This window comes from Mus caroli, unplaced genomic scaffold, assembly GCF_978045245.1.
Source record: "Mus caroli unplaced genomic scaffold, Mus_caroli_1 scaffold_11, whole genome shotgun sequence".
Classification (NCBI taxonomy): domain Eukaryota; kingdom Metazoa; phylum Chordata; class Mammalia; order Rodentia; family Muridae; genus Mus; species Mus caroli.
Genome location: NW_028227266.1, coordinates 43,772,303 through 43,789,915, shown reverse-complemented (window position 1 = coordinate 43,789,915; position 17,613 = coordinate 43,772,303). Strand labels below are relative to the sequence as shown.

At 42.3% G+C, this 17,613-nt stretch overlaps 1 protein-coding gene across 7 annotated transcripts in view; it reads left to right on the top strand.

The window, feature by feature from the left end:
• The window catches only part of Rnf214 (ring finger protein 214), a 40,665-nt gene that overhangs the window by 4,057 nt on the left and 18,995 nt on the right, over positions 1 to 17,613 (top strand). For 5 of the 7 annotated variants that reach the window (XM_021171838.3, XM_021171836.3, XM_021171833.3 and 2 more), the window contains 4 exons: positions 2,844 to 3,354; positions 4,473 to 4,532; positions 6,819 to 6,959; positions 12,185 to 12,324. In XM_021171838.3, coding sequence (XP_021027497.1) covers positions 2,844 to 3,354; positions 4,473 to 4,532; positions 6,819 to 6,959; positions 12,185 to 12,324 — 852 coding nt within the window. The remainder of the gene's footprint in view (positions 1 to 2,843; positions 3,355 to 4,472; positions 4,533 to 6,818; positions 6,960 to 12,184; positions 12,325 to 17,613) is intronic. The other 2 variants (XM_029481068.2, XM_085844611.1) reach the window with 1 other exon arrangement.

Genomic DNA, 17,613 nt, shown 5'->3' with positions numbered 1-17,613 from the left:
AAACAAATGAATGAACAAAATATAAGAGGTACTTGTTAGTGAATGAGCAATAGGGGAAATGCAAGCTTACCATAAACTTGGATATTTCTGCTTTATTAACTTTCTAATAAGAGCAGCCATGCCTTACCAGTAGTAGTAATAACAGCTAACAGCAGGTTATTGAGTGATCTCTATGTTAGGTGGACAGCACTGTTTATACTTTAGAAATAAAATAGCTTGTCTAGATGTTAGTAAATTGTAGAGTTTGGATTTAAGCCTGGGTATTGTATTTGATCAGGTTTATAATTAAGTTCCCTGTCCCCATTCCACAGTTGACTTTTAAGAAGAATTGCTGAATATTTGCTGGGGGAGGGAAACGTTTTGTTCTAGTGGCCTTGCTCCTCCTGTAAATAACCGTTCATCCAAGCTCCTGTATTAACTTTAATTAAACTTGCTGGTCCCCTAAAGAAAATAAATAAAAATTAGCTGGGCTGTGGTGGTGTACATCTTTAATCCCAGCACTTGGGATGCAGAGGCAGGTGGATCTGTGAGTTTGAGGCCAGGTTGGTCTACAGAGTGAGTTCTAGGACAGCCTGGGCTACACAGAGAAACCTGTCTTGGGAATGAATAAATAAATAAATAAATAAATAAATGAATTGAGTGTGTTTGTAAAGATTTCTATAGCACAGATAGCCAGTTGTTCTGAGGGAAGAGCACTTCACCTGAAGCCTGTGTCAGTGCTAGCTTGGAAGACGTAAAGGGTGAGCTGACAGACTCTGTTGTACACACTGCAGCAAAGGGAGGAAGGCCGCAAAGACATTTGATACAGACTTTTACATTTTTAATTTATTATTTATTTTATTTACTTATTTATTTAGAGACAGGATTTCTCTGCATAGTCCTGGTTTCCCTGGAACTCACTCTGTAGAACAGGCTGGCCTCAAACTCACAGAGATCCTCCTGCCTCTGCCTCCTGAGTGCACTGAAATTAAAGGCAAGTGCCACCATGCTCAGCTAGTTTTTTTTTTCTGATGTGCATTGGTATTTTGCTTACATGTATGTCTGTGTGAGGATGTTAAACTAGAACTAGAGTTAAGACAGCTGTAAGCTGCCATGTGTGTGCTGGGAATTGAACTCATGTCCTCTGGAAGAGCAGCCAGTGTTCTTAACCACTAAGCCATCTTTCCAGCCCCTAATTTGATATAGATTTGACTTGTGAGCGAAAGAGTGGCAGTGAATGTTAGATGTCATTCTAAGTATGCTTTAAGGTTCTCTGGAAAAAGTTCTGCATTGGCCAAATGTGATAGTACCTGCCTTTAATTTTAGCACTCAGGAGGCAGAGGGAGGTGGGTCTCTAAGAGTTCAAAACCAGTCTCATCTATTTAAATATGAGTGCCAGGCCAGTCAGGGCTACCCTGTGAGACCTTGTCTCAAAAAAGAAAAGAAAAGAAAGCAAACAAAAACGTAGTATATTGGTCCTGGCGTAGCTTAGTGAACAATGTGTGCCTAGCCTGTGTAATTGTGTTCATTCCCTAGACCTAGGAATGAAAGGGAAATTAGATATTAGATATATTTGACAAATGACAAAATTCCTATCCCAGATGTTAACTATATATAAATGTTTGTTATATGGAATAAAATTTCCATTGACAACTTCAGTTGTGAATTCAAAATTATACCTTCAAAGCTGAATATCATGGCTTATGCCTAGAATCCCCAGCACGTGGATGCTGGTGCAGGATGGTTGCCATGGTTTTCAGGCTGGTCTAGGCTACATGTGAATACCATGTTCAGGCCAGTCAGGACTACATACCAAGATGCTATCACAAAGAAATAAAACAAAGTGAGAAGTTAACTCTCAACTACTTGAGGTGATACTCTACGCTGGCAAACTGTTGAGTCAAATAGTGGTTTTGTTCAAAGATCTATGTGATATTTTTAAAGGACAATTATTATTTTTAATTCAAGTGTGTGTGTGTGTGTGTGTTTAGGCCAAGGACAACTTTTCTACTGTAGGTTACAGGGACTTAATTCAAATCATTAGGGCTTGCACAGCAAATACTTAACCCAGCGAGCTATCTTGCTAGACTAGTAAAATTATTTTTGTGGAATATGAGGTTGGAATAATGTTGGGCAGGGGTGGGACACGCCTTTAATAGCAGCACTTGGGAGGCAGAGGCAGGTGGATTTCTGAGTTCAAGGCCAACCTGGTCTATAGCGTGAGTTCCAGGATAGCCAGGGCTATACAGAGAAACCCTGTCTCAAAAACCAAAAAAAAAAAAAGAAAAAAACTGAGGTTGGAATAACAAGGTTGTGCCAGGAGTGATGGTGCACACCTTTAATCCCAGCACCTGGAGCCAGAGGCAGGTGGATTTTTTTGAGTTCAAGGCCAGCTAGTGAACCCCTATCCCAAACAAATTAAATATTTATGAAAATATGCATAACTAAGTTAGTATATGTAGCTACCATAACTAACATTATGCTATTTTTTCCTATTCACAAAAGCTGTTGGCAGTGGGCATTTATTTTTAGATCTTGAGGGTCACTTGTTTTTAAGCACTTAGTATAGGCCACACTCAGAACTTTTGCAAGGTCTCACCTACCAGGTTAGAATACTTACAAATTGTTGGGTAGAAAGAAGTTTGTTCTGATGGTGGAGAAGGCCTATAGCATCTAGTTTTGTTCTAGTGGCTGTATTGGGAATGTGGCTCACTAGTAGAGCACTGTCCAGCATGGGTTTGATCCCCAGCACTGGTGCTAGTAGCAGAATCCTGGGTCTTTGGTGTGCTAGTCAGGTGACATACCACTGAGCTACAACCTCATCCCAGATTTTTTTATTTTTTTTATTTTTATTTTTTGGATAGCCCCAAAGACTCTGCCCAGAAACAGAAGAACTTGTCTCCGCCGAGTGTAAGTAGCCAAATGATAACCAAGGAGAGTAACAGAAATGCCCATTTGGAACATCCAGAACAGAATCCTGGTTCATCAGTGGGTGATACTTCAGCAGCGCACGAGGAAGTTGTAGGAGAAAACTTGGTAGCCACAGCCCTTTGTCTTTCTGGCAATGGGTCTCAGTCTGATTTGAAGGACTTGACCAACCCAGCAGGAGAGGAGGGGGACACGAGCCTCCAGGAGAGCCTCCATCCAGTCACTCGGTCTCTTAAGGCAGGGTGCCACTCAAAACAACTTGCCTCCGGGAATTGCTCTGAAGAGAAATGCCCAGCAGCCTCCGTCTTAAAGGAAGGTAGCAGGGATGCAGGCTTGGACTTGCTACCTGTAGTACCGCCTGCAAATGGGGTTGAAGGAGTGAGAGTGGATCAGGATGATGATCAGGATAGCTCTTCCTTGAAGCTTTCTCAGAACATTGCTGTGCAGGTCAAGTATCACATTTCTACTACTAAACTGGAATTGGGGACGGGAGGGGAGAAGCCATTTATGTGGTAGAGAACTGCATTGTGTCATTTTTTGCTAGTAGTCATGACACAGTTTGCATATAGTATCATGTAATGGCTTCATTCTGCTATTGCAGAAACAAGAAAGCCAGTATCTAATTGTATAACATGCAGGAATTATTATGACCTATGTGTAACCTCTTTGGATGAAAACTTGATTGGTGTAAATCCTTCCTGTTCTTTCCTTTTGTTTGTTTATTTATTTATTTATTTATTTTTGGTTTTTTGAGACAGGGTTTCTCTGTGTAGCCCTGGCTGTCATGAAACTCAGTATGTAGACCAGGCTGGCCTCAAACTCAGAAATCCGCCTGCCTCTGCCTCCCAAGTGCTGGGATTAAAGGCATGTGCCACCACTGCCTGGCTGTTTTTTTGTTGTTGTTGTTGTTTGTTTTTGTTTTTGTTTTTGAGACAGGGTTTCTCTGTGTAGCCCTGGCTGTCCTGGAACTCACTCTGTAGACCACGCTGGCCTCAAACTCAGAAATCCGCCTGCCTCTGCCTCCCGAGTGCTGGGATTAAAGGCGTGTGCCACCACCCCCAGCGCCTGGCTGTTTTTTTATTTTTCAAGCCACTGTTTCTCTGTATAGCCCTAGCTGTCATGAAACTCAGTATGTAGACCAGACTGACCTCAAATTCACAGAGACCGCCGGCCTCCGCCTCCCACGTGCTGGGAGTGAAGGCATGCACCACCACTGGCTGGCTAGCTTCCGTCCTTTTCAACTCTGTCCTTGTTACTTGTCTGGTCTACATCTTAAGAAGTAAGAGTCCTGCTTCCTGGTGCCTGGGATGCACTGCTGTGTGAAGAGCTATGGGCATATAGGTTGCAGGAGCAGTTATTCTCTCCGATCCATCGCTTGCTTTCTCTTGGGCACATGGTGGACTGTTTGTGGGGTAAATAAAGATTGCATCAGAGATGGGTGTCTATGCAAGAACTCCTCTGCTGCTTTGCTCTCTGCTGCAGGTTTCTAGATGGGTAACTGGAATAACTCTGTTTGTGTTAAAGAGACTTAAAGTCTTGAATATAATGGTTTCTTCTTTTTGTAGACTGACTTTAAAACAGCAGATTCGGAAGTAAACACAGACCAAGATATTGAAAAGAATCTGGTAAGTGCATACTTACATGTCATTGTCACAAAAAGCACAGGATGTAGAAGCATTGTAAACTTGGTTGGGAAAAGCACAAATTTCCTTCATAAAATCCTTGACAGTGGGAATGGACTGCCTGGCCCAGCCTGTTACATTTTAGCAATATCTCTTATGCCAGCCCTGCTCTGAAGGGAAGATAGGATCTCTGTAGTTCTTGCTGTGCTCTTATTTGGGTTTAGTAATGGAACTTGTTTTCTGTTTACTACTATCTACACGTCCTTTTAAAATGTCCTCTTTTTGTTGTTTTTATTTATTTATTTTGAGATAGGTTTTCAAATGATGTAGCTGTGGTTTGTCTCGGACCTTGAGTGTTGCTTTGTGAGTCCTGGGATGCACCACCATGCCCATTACTTTCTGTGTTTGACAAAGGTCTCGCTTGTTCTGTAGCCAGGCCAGCCTTGAACTCGTAGCAGTCCTCCATGGCATGTCTGTAATTACAGGAGTGAGCCTCCTATAATTACCTCCTATACATGGGACGTCTGCTTTGCATGAAACAGGGTCTTATGTAGCCTAGGCTGACCTTGAATTCACAATGTAGTAGGGTGACCTTTAGCTTCTATGTTCCTGCCCTCACCTTCCAAGTACTGTGAAGTTTTAAATAGATTTTGTTTTGCTTTCAAAATAGAGTCTCACTGTACAATTTTGAATAACCTGGCGCTCATTGTTTAGGCCAGGCTGGCCTCAAGCGCACATAGGTCGGCCTGCTTCTGCCGCCCAAGGGCTGTGGTTAAAGGTGCTCAGTCTTAACTCGAAGCTTAAACTCTGGCAGATGAAGCGTCCCCAGGTCTTTACAAGGATTCTTTTCCCATGAATTCCCCTCTTCTTTTGCTTACTTTTACCCTGATAGGCTCTGTTTTCATCAAGGTTTGTTTGTTTGTTTGTTTGTTTGTTTGTTTAAAGATTTATTTACTTATTTCATGTATGTGAGTGAGTACATTGTCGCTGTCTTCAGACACAGCAGAAGAGGGCATTGGATCCCATTACAGATGGTTGTCAGCCACCATGTGGTTGCTGGGGATTGAACTCAGGACCTCTGGAAGAGCAGTCAGTGTTCTTAACCACTGAACCACCTCTCCAGCCCCAAAATTAAATCTTTTTTTTCTTTAAAGATTTATTTATTTATTATATATAATTATACTGTCGCTACCTTCAGACACACCAGAAGAGGGCATCAGATCTCATTACAGATAGTTGTGAACAGTCAGTGCTCTTATCTGCTGAGTCATCTCTCCAGCCCTTCATCAGGTTTTTTAAAAATTAATATTTATTCATTTAATAATTTTTGAGATAGGGTCTCACTGTGTAAGTCTGGCTAACTTTGAACTATATAGACCAGGCTGGCCTTGAACTTGAAGAGATCCCCCTGCTTCTGCCTAACAAGTTCTGGGATTAAAAGGCATATACCATCAAGCCTAGCCCCATTTTTTTTTTTTTTTTCTAAAAGCTGATCCCCCCGAGGGTATGGTGGTATATACCTATAATCTTAGCACTTGGGAGGTAGAGGCAGGAAGACCAGGAGTTCAAGGCCAGGTTCAGCTATGTAGTGTGTTTGAGGCCAGCCTGGATACATGAGATGCTGTCTCAGAAAGCTGTCTCCGTGATTAGGAGAATGCACTGCTCCTCTAGAGGTCCTGAGGACAGTTCCCAGCACCTATATCAACAGCTCACAGCTGTCTGTAATTCCAGCTCTAGGGGTTCTGACACCCTCTTCTAGCCTCCAAGAGTATTGCACTTGAGTATACAAATGCTTGTGCGTGCTTTAGCACAGTGTTGAGTACTAGTAGTTTCTGCAGAGATGGAAATGGTCTCAGTCTCTGCTCTCTGGTTTGGTGGCCACAGGTGGCATTTGAGTCCTTGAAATGTGGCTAGGCTCCTGAGGGCCTGCTATTTTTGTTTTGAAAGTTATATAGCCACATGCAGCTAGTAGCTATTGTATGGGACAGTGTAGCCACATCTTAGATATAGATTGGGGGTACAGTTTGGTTGATAGAATACTTGCCCATCGTGCAGGAAGCCCTGAGTTCAATCCCTAGTGCAGCATAAACTAGGTGTGGTGGTCCACACCTGTAGTTGCCATACATGTCTGATGCAGGTAGGAGGGTCAGAAGTTCAAGACTATCATTGGCAACATAATAAGATGGAGGCTACTGAGCTGTATAAGACGCTTTCTCAAAATAAGCAATCAAAACCTGCTGAAGGTTTCTCTGATTCAATTGGGAATGAAACTTTTGTTGCTCTCGATAGGACAAAATGATGACAGAGAGAACTCTGTTGAAGGAGCGTTACCAAGAAGTCCTGGACAAGCAGAGGCAGGTGGAGAGTCAGCTCCAGGTGCAATTAAAGCAGCTTCAGCAAAGGCGAGAAGAAGAAATGAAGAATCACCAGGTAGTCTGAGACACTGACATTTGGGGATGTAGCTCAGTGGTAGAGTGCTTGCCTAGCATACTCCCAGAACCACAAAAAAAAAAAAAAAAAAAAAAAAGAAGGAAGGAAAAGAATGGCAACTCAGATAAGTATTGTGTGTCTTCTCTAATATGAGAACATAGATTTAAAATTACATAAGTGTGGCCATAAAAGTTTGCATATGCTTTTAATCACTCTGAAGGCAAAAGGAGGTGAAGACCTGTGCCTTTAAACCCAGCCTGTTCAAAATAGCATGCTCTAGTCCTTGTAGCATAGCTAGGTCTGTGTAGTGAGACCATGTCTCAGGTTTAAAAAAAAAAAAAATCCACCCCTCAAAAAAAGTATGTGTTTATATGTTTATGCACGCACGCACACGCACACATACACACACTGCTAATGAGTAAAATAATCATCTCTGATCAAACTTTAAATAGTTTCTTTAAAAAGAAAGAAAATCGGGGCTAGAGAGATGGCTCAGTGGTTAAGAGCACTGACTGCTCTTCCAAAAGTCCTGAGTTCAATTCCCAGCAACCGCATGGTGGCTCACAACCATTTGTAATGGGATCTGATACCTTCTTTTGATGTGTCTGAAGACAACTACAGTGTACTCATATATATAAAATAGATAAATCTTCAAAAAAAAGAAAGAAAATCAGTATTTCTTGGGTTTGGTTTATGTTTTGAGACTACAGACTCTATATAGCTTAGGTTATCCTTGAACTCTAGATCTTCCTGCATAGATTACCATGGCAGGGTTATCAAATTTTAATATAAAGAAGGCTGGAGAGATGGCTTAGCTACTTAGAGATGGTTTTGCTGCCCTTGAAGAGGACCTGAGTTAGGTTCCTAGCACCCTTGTCAGGTGGCTCACAACCTATAACTCCAACTGCTTGTAGTTCTAGCTTCAGGGGACCCAGTACCTTCTTCTGGACTGGGTGGATACCTGCACTCACATGAGCACAGACACATACATATACAGATAACTTTTTCTTTAATCTTCATAAAAACTTCAAGTATAAAAAAAAAGCATTGAGGGCATGTTGTCTAGACTTTTCTATTATAGTTTAGAGACAAAAAAGATTATTTACGTAAAATATTTTGTTGACTTTATTGACTAGTAAAAATTTATATAATCTTCTGACTCATGTAAAAATATAGTTTCATTTAGGTTAAATCTACATTGAAAAACTGACCAAAAAAATGAGGAAAGTAAAAACCTCAAATGCAAGAAAAGATGTGCTAGGTAGTCAAAGAGTGCTGTCATGGCGAGGGAAAGTGAGCAGCTGCGGACCGTGGACTGTCAGGCTCCTGTTGGAATTAAAGTTGTAAATGCCTAGGAACTAATGCAATCACACAGGCTTGTTGGGAGCTCACGCTAGAGGTGCAAACTGCTGTCTGAATGTGTGGACATTGAGAATGTTTATTGCACTGCTGCTTAAAATCGTGGCACATTTCTAAAATCCAGTGCTCTGATGCAGAGGCAGGAAGATCAGGAGTTGCGGGTTATCTTCAGATACATAATGAGGATGAGGCCGGTCTGGGTTACAGGGCTGCCTCAGCCCCTGCAGATCATGTTGGAAAAGGAGCTTCAAAAGAGTTTCAGTCACCAGAGTGGTGGCGCACGCCTTTCATCCCAGCAATCGGGAAGCAGAGGCAGGCAGATTTCTGAGTTCAAGGCCAGCCTGGTCTACAGACAGAGTGAGTTCCAGGACAGCCAGGGCTACACAGAGAAACCCTGTCCTGGAAAAAAAAAGAAAAGAAAAGAAAAAAAAGAAGTAGTATGTGTGCTTTGTGTGTGGACCTCTAGCACCACCCAGACAACAATGAACAAACTGTGAAAACATAATCCAAATCCCTTAACACAGAGATTATCTTTATGCACAGAGAAAAGGGATAATTGTCACAGGTGATGAACTTTGTATTGTACAGTCGTCTCATATATGTATTTACTCCTGTTGTTCTATAGCAAGACAGCAAATGTCTTAAGAGGCACTATTGCTGTGATGAAACACCATGACCAAAGCAAGTTGGGGAGGAAAGGGGTTTATTCAGCTTACACTTCCATATTGTTGTTCATCGTGGGAGGAAGTCAGAACAGGACCTCACACAGGGCAGGAGCCTGGAGGCAGGAACTGCTTACCTTCTTGCCCCACATGGCTGCTCAGCCTGCTCTTTCTCCCTTACTTCTTTTGTTTCTTTGGAGACAGGGCTTCTCTATATAGCACTGGCTATCCTGAAACATATTCTGTAGATTAGGCTGGCTTTGAACACACAGATCTCCTCCTGCCTTTGCCTCCTGAAGGCATGTGCCTAGGAGATTAGTCTGCTTTTTTTTTTTTTTTCCTGGTTTTTCGAGACAGGGTTTCTCTGTGTATCCCTGGCTGTCCTGGAACTCACTTTGTAGACCAGGCTGGCCTCGAACTCAGAAATCCGCCTGCCTCTGCCTCCCGAGTGCTGGGATGAAAGGCGTGCGCCACCACTGCCCGGCTAGTCTGCTTACCTGTAGCACCCGGGACCACCAGCCCAGGGATGGATGGCACCATTCACAGTGGCCCAGGCCCTTCCCCACTAATCATTAATTAGGAAAATGTTTTGCAGGCCAGCCTATAATCTGATATTATGGATGCAATGTCTTAATTGACGTTGCCTCCTCTCAGATGGCTTTAGCTTATGTTAAGTTGACATAAAACTATCCAGCACAGCAAACAAACAGAAAATTCTACTTACAATAAAAATAGAACTATAATAAAACAAGAGGATACTTGTTGGGTTTAGCAAACTCTAGCCTGAAGCAAAATTTCCTTTCTCAGTATCCTTGACAGGTGTTTGTTCAGTCTTTATTGGAGCATCGGTAATAGGGAACATAGTGCTACACAAGCCAGCACATTCCATTTTTCAGTTCTATTGTGTGTGTGTGTTCGTGTGTATACACACAAGTATGCATGCAGATATGTGTGCGTGTCAGCAGTCAACCTTGAGGTGTCATCATTAGGCACTGTCCACTTGTGATTTGAGACAGGAGCTCTCATTTGGACCTAGAGCTAGGTTGGCTATCCAGCAAGCTCCAGGGGATCCCTTGGTGTTTTGCCTTTCTAGACCCCAGAGTACATGCCACTGCACCCAGTTAGTTTATGGGGGTTCTAGGACTCAAACTCATCATTATGTTTATATATGGCAAGTACTTCACTGACTGATCCCTCCTCAGTCTCACGTCCTGGCTCTTAAAAGTTATTTTATGTATATGGGTGTCTCACCTTTATGTATCAAGTGTCCTGGAGGGCCAGAAGAAGGCATCAGATCCCTTGGAACTGGAGTTACAGACAGTTGTGAGCCACTGTGTAGGTGTGTGGGTGTTGGGTATTGAACCTGGGTCCTCTGGAAGGATAGCCAGTGCTCTTAAATGCTGAGCCATCTCTCTAGCCCCACATTTTTTTTTCCAAAGATTCTTAGACCTGTCCTGTGGAGTTGAAGTCTATGTTCATATAACTTTCTTGCAGAGATTTGACTTTTACATCAGTAGTTTATGAAATTGACTCTTTTGACTTTTTTTTTTTTTAGATTTATTTATTTATTTTATTTATATGAGTACACTGTAGCTGTCTTTAGACACAACAGAAGAGGGCATTGGATCCCATTACAGAGGATCGTGAGCCACCATGTAGTTACTAGGAATTGAACTCAGGACCTCTGGTAGAGCAGTCAGTGCTTTTAAACCCTGAGCCACCTCTCCAGCCCTGAAATTGATTCTTTTATTTCTGTTTGATTCCACTAAGTCAGCATATGGATGTATAATCATTGAAATAAACTATCAGGCTGAGAGTAGTGGCTCAACATCTGCTGCTAGGATGCTGAGAGAGGATGCTTGCAGCAAGTTTGAGGCCAGCCTGCCATGCTACATAGGGATCACAAGGCTAATCTAGGATACATAGTAAAATCATGTTCAAAGTACCAGAAACTCTGAGCATGGAAGTGCGTATCTGTTAGGACAGTTTTAAAAGTGATATATATTTTTTTTTATCCCAACAAGCTCCAAAATAATGAGACAGAGACTATAAAATTTATTCAGTCAGGCTCTATGGCATAATAGCTGAGCAGTATTAATCTATTTTAATCTTCTAAATTAATCTGGCTGCTTCTCAACCCAAACCCCTGAGCTACTTGGGATTTAGTGTTAATCTGGCTCTCTCTGCTCCAGGTGTGTTCTCCTGCTGGCTCCTGAACCCTTTCCTCATGGCTCCATCCTCTCTCCTATCTCTCCCCCTCCCCTTACTGGGATGGGAAGTCCAGCCCGAGTCTCTGCTATGCTCAGCCATTGGCTGACAAGCTTTTATTGACAAATCAGAGAATAAATGAGGAGTGATGTTTACATAACATTGAGACAGATTATTAGAAATAGCATTACAAAAGCCAGACGTGGTGGCACATGCCTTTAATCCCAGCACTCAGGAGGCAGAGGCAGGCGGATTTCTGAGTTCGAGACCAGCCTGGTCTACAAAGTGAGTTCCAGGACAGCCAGGGCTATATAGGGAAACCCTGTCTCAAAAAACCAAAAAAGGGGCTGGAGAGATGGCTCAGCAGCTAAGAGCACTGACTGGTCTTCCAGAGGTTCTGAGTTCAAATCCCAGCAACCACATGGTGGCTCACAACGGCCTGTAATGAAATCTGATGCCCTCTTCTGGTGTGTCTGAAGTCAGCAACAGTGTACTTAAGATATAATAAATAAATATATTAAAAAAAAAAAAAGAGAGAGAGAGAGAGAAATAGTATTACAGTGCCATATCCAGATTGCAGCCAGATATGGGGGAAGAAAAATCAGTATTTGAATAATAAAGGAGAATCTTTACACAATACACAGTAATAATATGCCTGCACATATCTATAATCCAAGTCAGTGGAACTAGATGCAAGGGATCAGGGTTCAAGACCAGCATTGTCTACATATTGAATTTAAGCCCAGCCTAGGTTATATAAGATACTATCTCAAAACCAAACCAAATCAAAAAACCTATCAGGCTGCCTGGGTATGTAGCTCAGTTATGGGGTGTTGCTTAGCATGTGCCAGGCTCTTGTTCTGAACCATAGCAACACACACACACATAACATATATACACACACATAAACAAATTCTGAGATTGAAACAAAAATCCCAAAACACTAAAAGCTAACCTTTCTTTCTTTATTTGTGTGACTAATTACATTGGATTTAGGAGATACTAAAAGCCATTCAGGATGTGACCATAAAGCGAGAAGAAACCAAGAAGAAGATAGAGAAAGAAAAGAAGGAGTTCTTGCAGAAGGAGCAGGACCTGAAAGCTGAAATCGAGAAGCTCTGTGAGAAGGGCAGAAGGTACGCTTCTGCTGCACACACAGTCCTGTGGGCGTGCGTGTGTAAATGCTTCTGCTGCACACACAGTCCTGTGGGTGTGCGTGTGTAAATGCTTCTGCTGCACATCCAATCATGTGGGCGTTTGTGTGTGTTTGTGTGGCAGGGCCAGTTCCATTGCTTTTATGTGAGAAAGAAACACACATCAGAATTCTCCAGTGTCTTAGTAATCTCAGTACCTACATGACACAAAAGAAAGATGCGCTCAGAGAGTTGGTACTGCTCTGCAGTGATAAGTAAGGTCTGGGCCTATAGCTCAGTGGGCCCATCCTGGGCTTAGGCCCCAGCACCTCTTCCCCTGGGTTCCAAGTATGTTCATAATTTTTATTTGTATTTTATAACCTCTCTCTCTTTCTCTCTCTCTCTCTCTCTCTCTCTCTGTCTGTGTGTGTGTGTGTGTGTGTGTTTGTGTGCCTGCCTGCCTGTCTGTATCTGTCTGTCTCTGTTCTGGGATTACTACATAGCACTATTTCGTGCCCCAGTTTTAGGTATCTTGGGGATCTAAAATAAGGTTGTTATGCACACATAGCAAATATGAACCTCTCCATAGCTCCATGACCAAGAGTTCTGTTATTCTAAAACCTATATCACTTGCTTTATATCCTGAGGGACATTTTTTTCCTCCATATACTGAGGTCATGGAATGCTTTGAATGGTTATGCTGTACAGCACCACCAGTGGTGCACTATTGCCATTTGTGAAGGGTTATCTAGTGATCGTATCCTCTTCTTGATAATGTAGCAAGAGCAAAATGGGCCTTGAATTTGGTTGCACTCAGCTTTCCAAGTTGTTTGAAATCAGTGCTTGAAAACTCACAATTGTGAGTTCTGTGATAGTGTTATTTAAATGCTGCTGACATTCCTTTTATTTATTGAGAAGAACTTGGATGTTGTAAATATGTATGATGATAAGTAAAAAGTAAGTAGCAAGCTCACTTACTGATTCATTTTCCAAAATGAGAGACAATACCTGTGGCACGTCCACTTGCAGGGGAGACGGTCTGGAGAGCAGAGAGTTCCGTTGAGAATGTGGTGAATAGTTAGGAGGTGCGTCACACTGATCATTCTCGAACAGTCTTGCAGAGTCTTCCCAGCAGAACATCGTCCTTTGTGTTGATAGTGATCAGAACAGCTAGCAACCTACCCAAGGCAACACTCGCTCTGCCACAGTCTTCACAGCTGATTTGAGGAAGATGAAATAGAGACAGACAGGTACACGGAGCATGTGAGATCTTAAAGATCTATAGTTTTGTCTATAGTTAGTCTATAATTTTGTCTAGGCCCTGATTTCCTTTCGCTGTGTTTTAAATATTTTTGTCAGATTTATTATTTGTGTGTGTGTGTATATGTGTGTGTATATATATATATATATATATATATATATATATATATATGAATGAGTATACTGTAGCTGTCTTCAGACATATCAGAAGAGGGCATTGGATCCCATTACAGATAGATGTGAGCCACCCTGTGGTTGATGGGAATTGAACTCAGAACCTCTGGAAGAGCAGTCGGTGCTCTTAGCCGCTGAACCATCTCTCCAGCACCTACTCTCCACTCTTTATGCACCTCTAACTACCTTCTCTTCTCTCTGATTGAATAGCTACAAGTAATAATGCTAACAGCTTTACTGAAGACTCTGTTTGTTTGTTTAAGGTAGGCCCCTCCATATGTAGCCAAGGCTAACCTGGACCTTATTGTCTTTCTATCTCCTTACCACTTGCTTGGATCACAGTCTTGTTAAATTGGCCTCAGATTCACTGTGCAGCAGAGACTTATTTTAAGTACCTGTACTTCTGCTTCTCTAGGTCCTTGATTACAAGCCTGCTCCATCACTTCTTGCCTGGGTTCTGTTTTAATCATTGTGTATGTGTCTGTGTGAGTGTGGATCTCAGAGGATAGTGTTGGGTGTATGTACTTTTCTACAGTTCTGGGCATTTAAACTCAGATTGTCAGGCTTGTGTGAAAAGTGTTTGTGCAGTCTCCCTAGGTCCAGGCCCCAGAACTGCTAATTAGTTAAGTGCTAACTGTAATTAGTGTTTGTCGATGCTGCTGTCTTGAGGCGCTGGAGCAATGACCTAGCATTTCCTGTGTGCAAAGTGGGTACTCCGTGGGCTGGTTGTAACTGGTAGTGTCCACAGCCTTCTTGCTTGAGTTCTCTAAACCTTTTTCCTTTTCTATTTACTAGTACACTACATATTATTTTTAAGTCCCTCCTCCTTTTTTTTTTTCTTGAGAAATGGGTTCACTGTGTAGTCCTGGTTTGCCTCAAGCTTTTAGTGAGTATTTTTCTTGAGGATTCTTTTCTTTGTTGTTGGGGTGGGGAGGTGATATAAAGTAAAAGTGGCAAAAATTGTAAAATTGGTGAGTTTATGTGGTCTGAAATTTCAAAAGAGAAGTTGAAGTAATGGCCATAGATTTAGGGAGGAATGACCTGGCAACAAATGGGAAAAACTTTGCAGGCAGGCGGCCAGAAGACAAGGGGACAGGATGGAGGATGTGGTGTAGTGGAGGGATGGAGCTGATGAAGGTCATCATCACATTTGGAGTTTTCTGTATAGAGGAAGGTTTTCAGGGAGGAGGGGCTGCGAGATGATATGATCTCACTTTAGCTAGATCTCTTAGGTGGTTGGAAATGGGTTCGGGTAGAGTAGATGACCAGGCAAGAGCTGGACTACCTGGTTAACTGGAATAAGAGGAGCTGGAGAAACATGGTTTCAGAGGGATGTTAAAAGTTTGCCACCAGGAGCTGGAGGGATGGTTAATACCACACAACAGTAGGTAAAAACACTTGTTGCTCTTGCAGAGGACCAGGCTTACTTCCCAGCACCCACATGGCGGTTCACAACCATCCGTGACTCCAGTTCTAGGGGATCTAAAACCCTCTTTTGACCTCAGTGGGTACCAGACACCCACATGATGTACATACATTCATGCAGGCAAAACACTTACACATATTACATAAAATAAGTAAGTCTTTTAAAGTTTTCCATGACAAAAATACAGCTGGTGTGTGTGTGTGTTCCATGTGCACATGTGTAATGTGTACATGCATGCACAGGAAGAAGCTGTGGAGCAGGAGCTGGTCAAGGCGTCCTTGCAGTATATCCAGTTTACACCAGCCAGTCTCAAACAATTGAATACAACAGTAAAGCAAAACCCAAACAAAGCCGAGTATATTGTAAAAGGTAGAGCAGGAGGGCACAGCCAGATACTGTCAGTTGGTGAGGTTGATGGAGATGAGAAGACTAGAGAGATGCTGAGGCCCTTAGGGTCAGGACCTTTGTATTCCTTTTCTTTTTGACATAGTCTTAAATAGCCCAGGCTAACCATGAACTCACTATGTAGCTGAGACTGGCATTCCAGGCATGTGCCACTGTGCCTTGGGCCTTTATATATTAATAGTTCACAAGGACTCTAGATAACTCTGGTTTGTTTCTATCTTGTTTATCAGTATTCACTGAGCCAGAAATTAAGGCAAGAATATATCTATGTGATTTATTTTAAAATAACATAATACATATATGTTAATACAAATAGTATGTTTTTTTCATGAAAATTGCTTTACTGGTTAAATTGGTTCATTTAGAAAAATAACATTGTTTGGATGCTTATATGTCTCTTTAATTTTAAGAAAAACTTTTTTTTTTTTTTTTGATTTTCGAGACAGGGTTTCTCTGTGTAGCCCTGGCTGTCCTGGCCTCTTGAACTCAGAAATCTGCCTGCCTCTGCCTCCCAAGTGCTGGGATTAAAGCCGTATACCTCTACTGCCTGGCTTTAATTTTGTATAAATTTAATTGTTTACAAGTATTTTTGTTGAAGTCTGGAGAAAATTGTAGTCCATTGTTAAACTAGAAGACCAAGAGGTATTTTAATGGCTTCTACATATGACTGTAGCTGTTGTTTAATATGTTAAAGCCTGTCACCGGGTCACTTTGTTAAAAGTTAGCTATGACATGGAACTGAATTTGATAATTGTTTTGAATTGCTCTATCTAATAAAAGAATCGTTAGGTGGAGGTGGGGTCGGGTTGTGGTGAAGTATGTGTGTGAATATACCATTGGGCTGTATTCCCAGCCGAGTTTTGTGATTTTGAGACAAGGTCTCTCTGTTGACAAGGCTGGCTTTAAACTTACTCTGTAGGCCAGACAGAGACCCGCAGGCACAGCCTGGTGCCTGTCACAGGCTTGTTGGTTTACAGGCTTGCTGTTTTGTTTAGTTGCTTTTTGAAATAGTCTCACTTTAAAGTCCCTGCTGACTTGGAGCGTGCTGGGTAGACCAGGTTGGCCTCAAACTGTGACATTCCTTCTGCCTTTGCCTCCAGAGTGCTAGGGTATAGGCATATGCCACAACACCTTAAAGTTTGAATGGATCTCTTACTTATTTAGTCAAGGGTTAAATTTTTTTCTGATGCCCTTTTGGGTTGTTAATAAGTTAAATTCCCAGATCAATAGGGAGAAGAAACAGTTTATTTGTATGTGTAGTGTGTATATACAGGAGAGAATACAAGAACCATTAACTTACAGGTTAGAATCTGAGGTCCTGTGTCATCTGCTTAGGCAAAGGTAGGAGGAGAGAAAAATGCTTCTAGGGAAAATTGTGTGTGTGTATGTGTGTGTGTGTGTGTGTGTGTGTGTGAGAGAGAGAGAGAGAGAGAGAGAGAGAGAGAGAGAGCGGAGAGGGTCTCTTTGGCCTGGAATCCACCATTTAGGCTAGACTGGCTGGCTGCTGAGCCCCAGGGGTCTATTGCCTTCCTTCCCTACCCAGTGCTAGGAGTACAAGTGTCTACTCCAACCATGGCTGTCCTGGATTTACTTTATAGTCCAGGCTGGCCTTGAACACCTGCCTCTGCCACCTGAGTGCTGGGATTAAAGGAATTGGACATGATCAGCATTTTTATGTCGGTTCTGCTGATTAAAGTTGGGACTTTGAGCTTTCTTGGAGGGTGTTTTCCAGCTGAGTCATTCCCCACTCCAGACATGATTCCCTAGAGAGGGGTGAGGACAAGCACTTAGTGCTTTGTGGAAGTAAAAATGAGCTTCAGGAGATGAGAATGTCTATGAGCTGAGGAGGTGGTTTAGTCTGTAAAGTGCAAGGACGCATGAGGACCTGAGTTGAGATTTTCAGCAACTACTAAACGCCAGGGATTGCACCACACATCTGTAACCCCAGTGCTGGGGACTGGGGTCAGCGAGGCAAGAAGATCCCTGCAGCTCATTGGCCAACCAATCTAGCAGAGTCGATTAGCTCC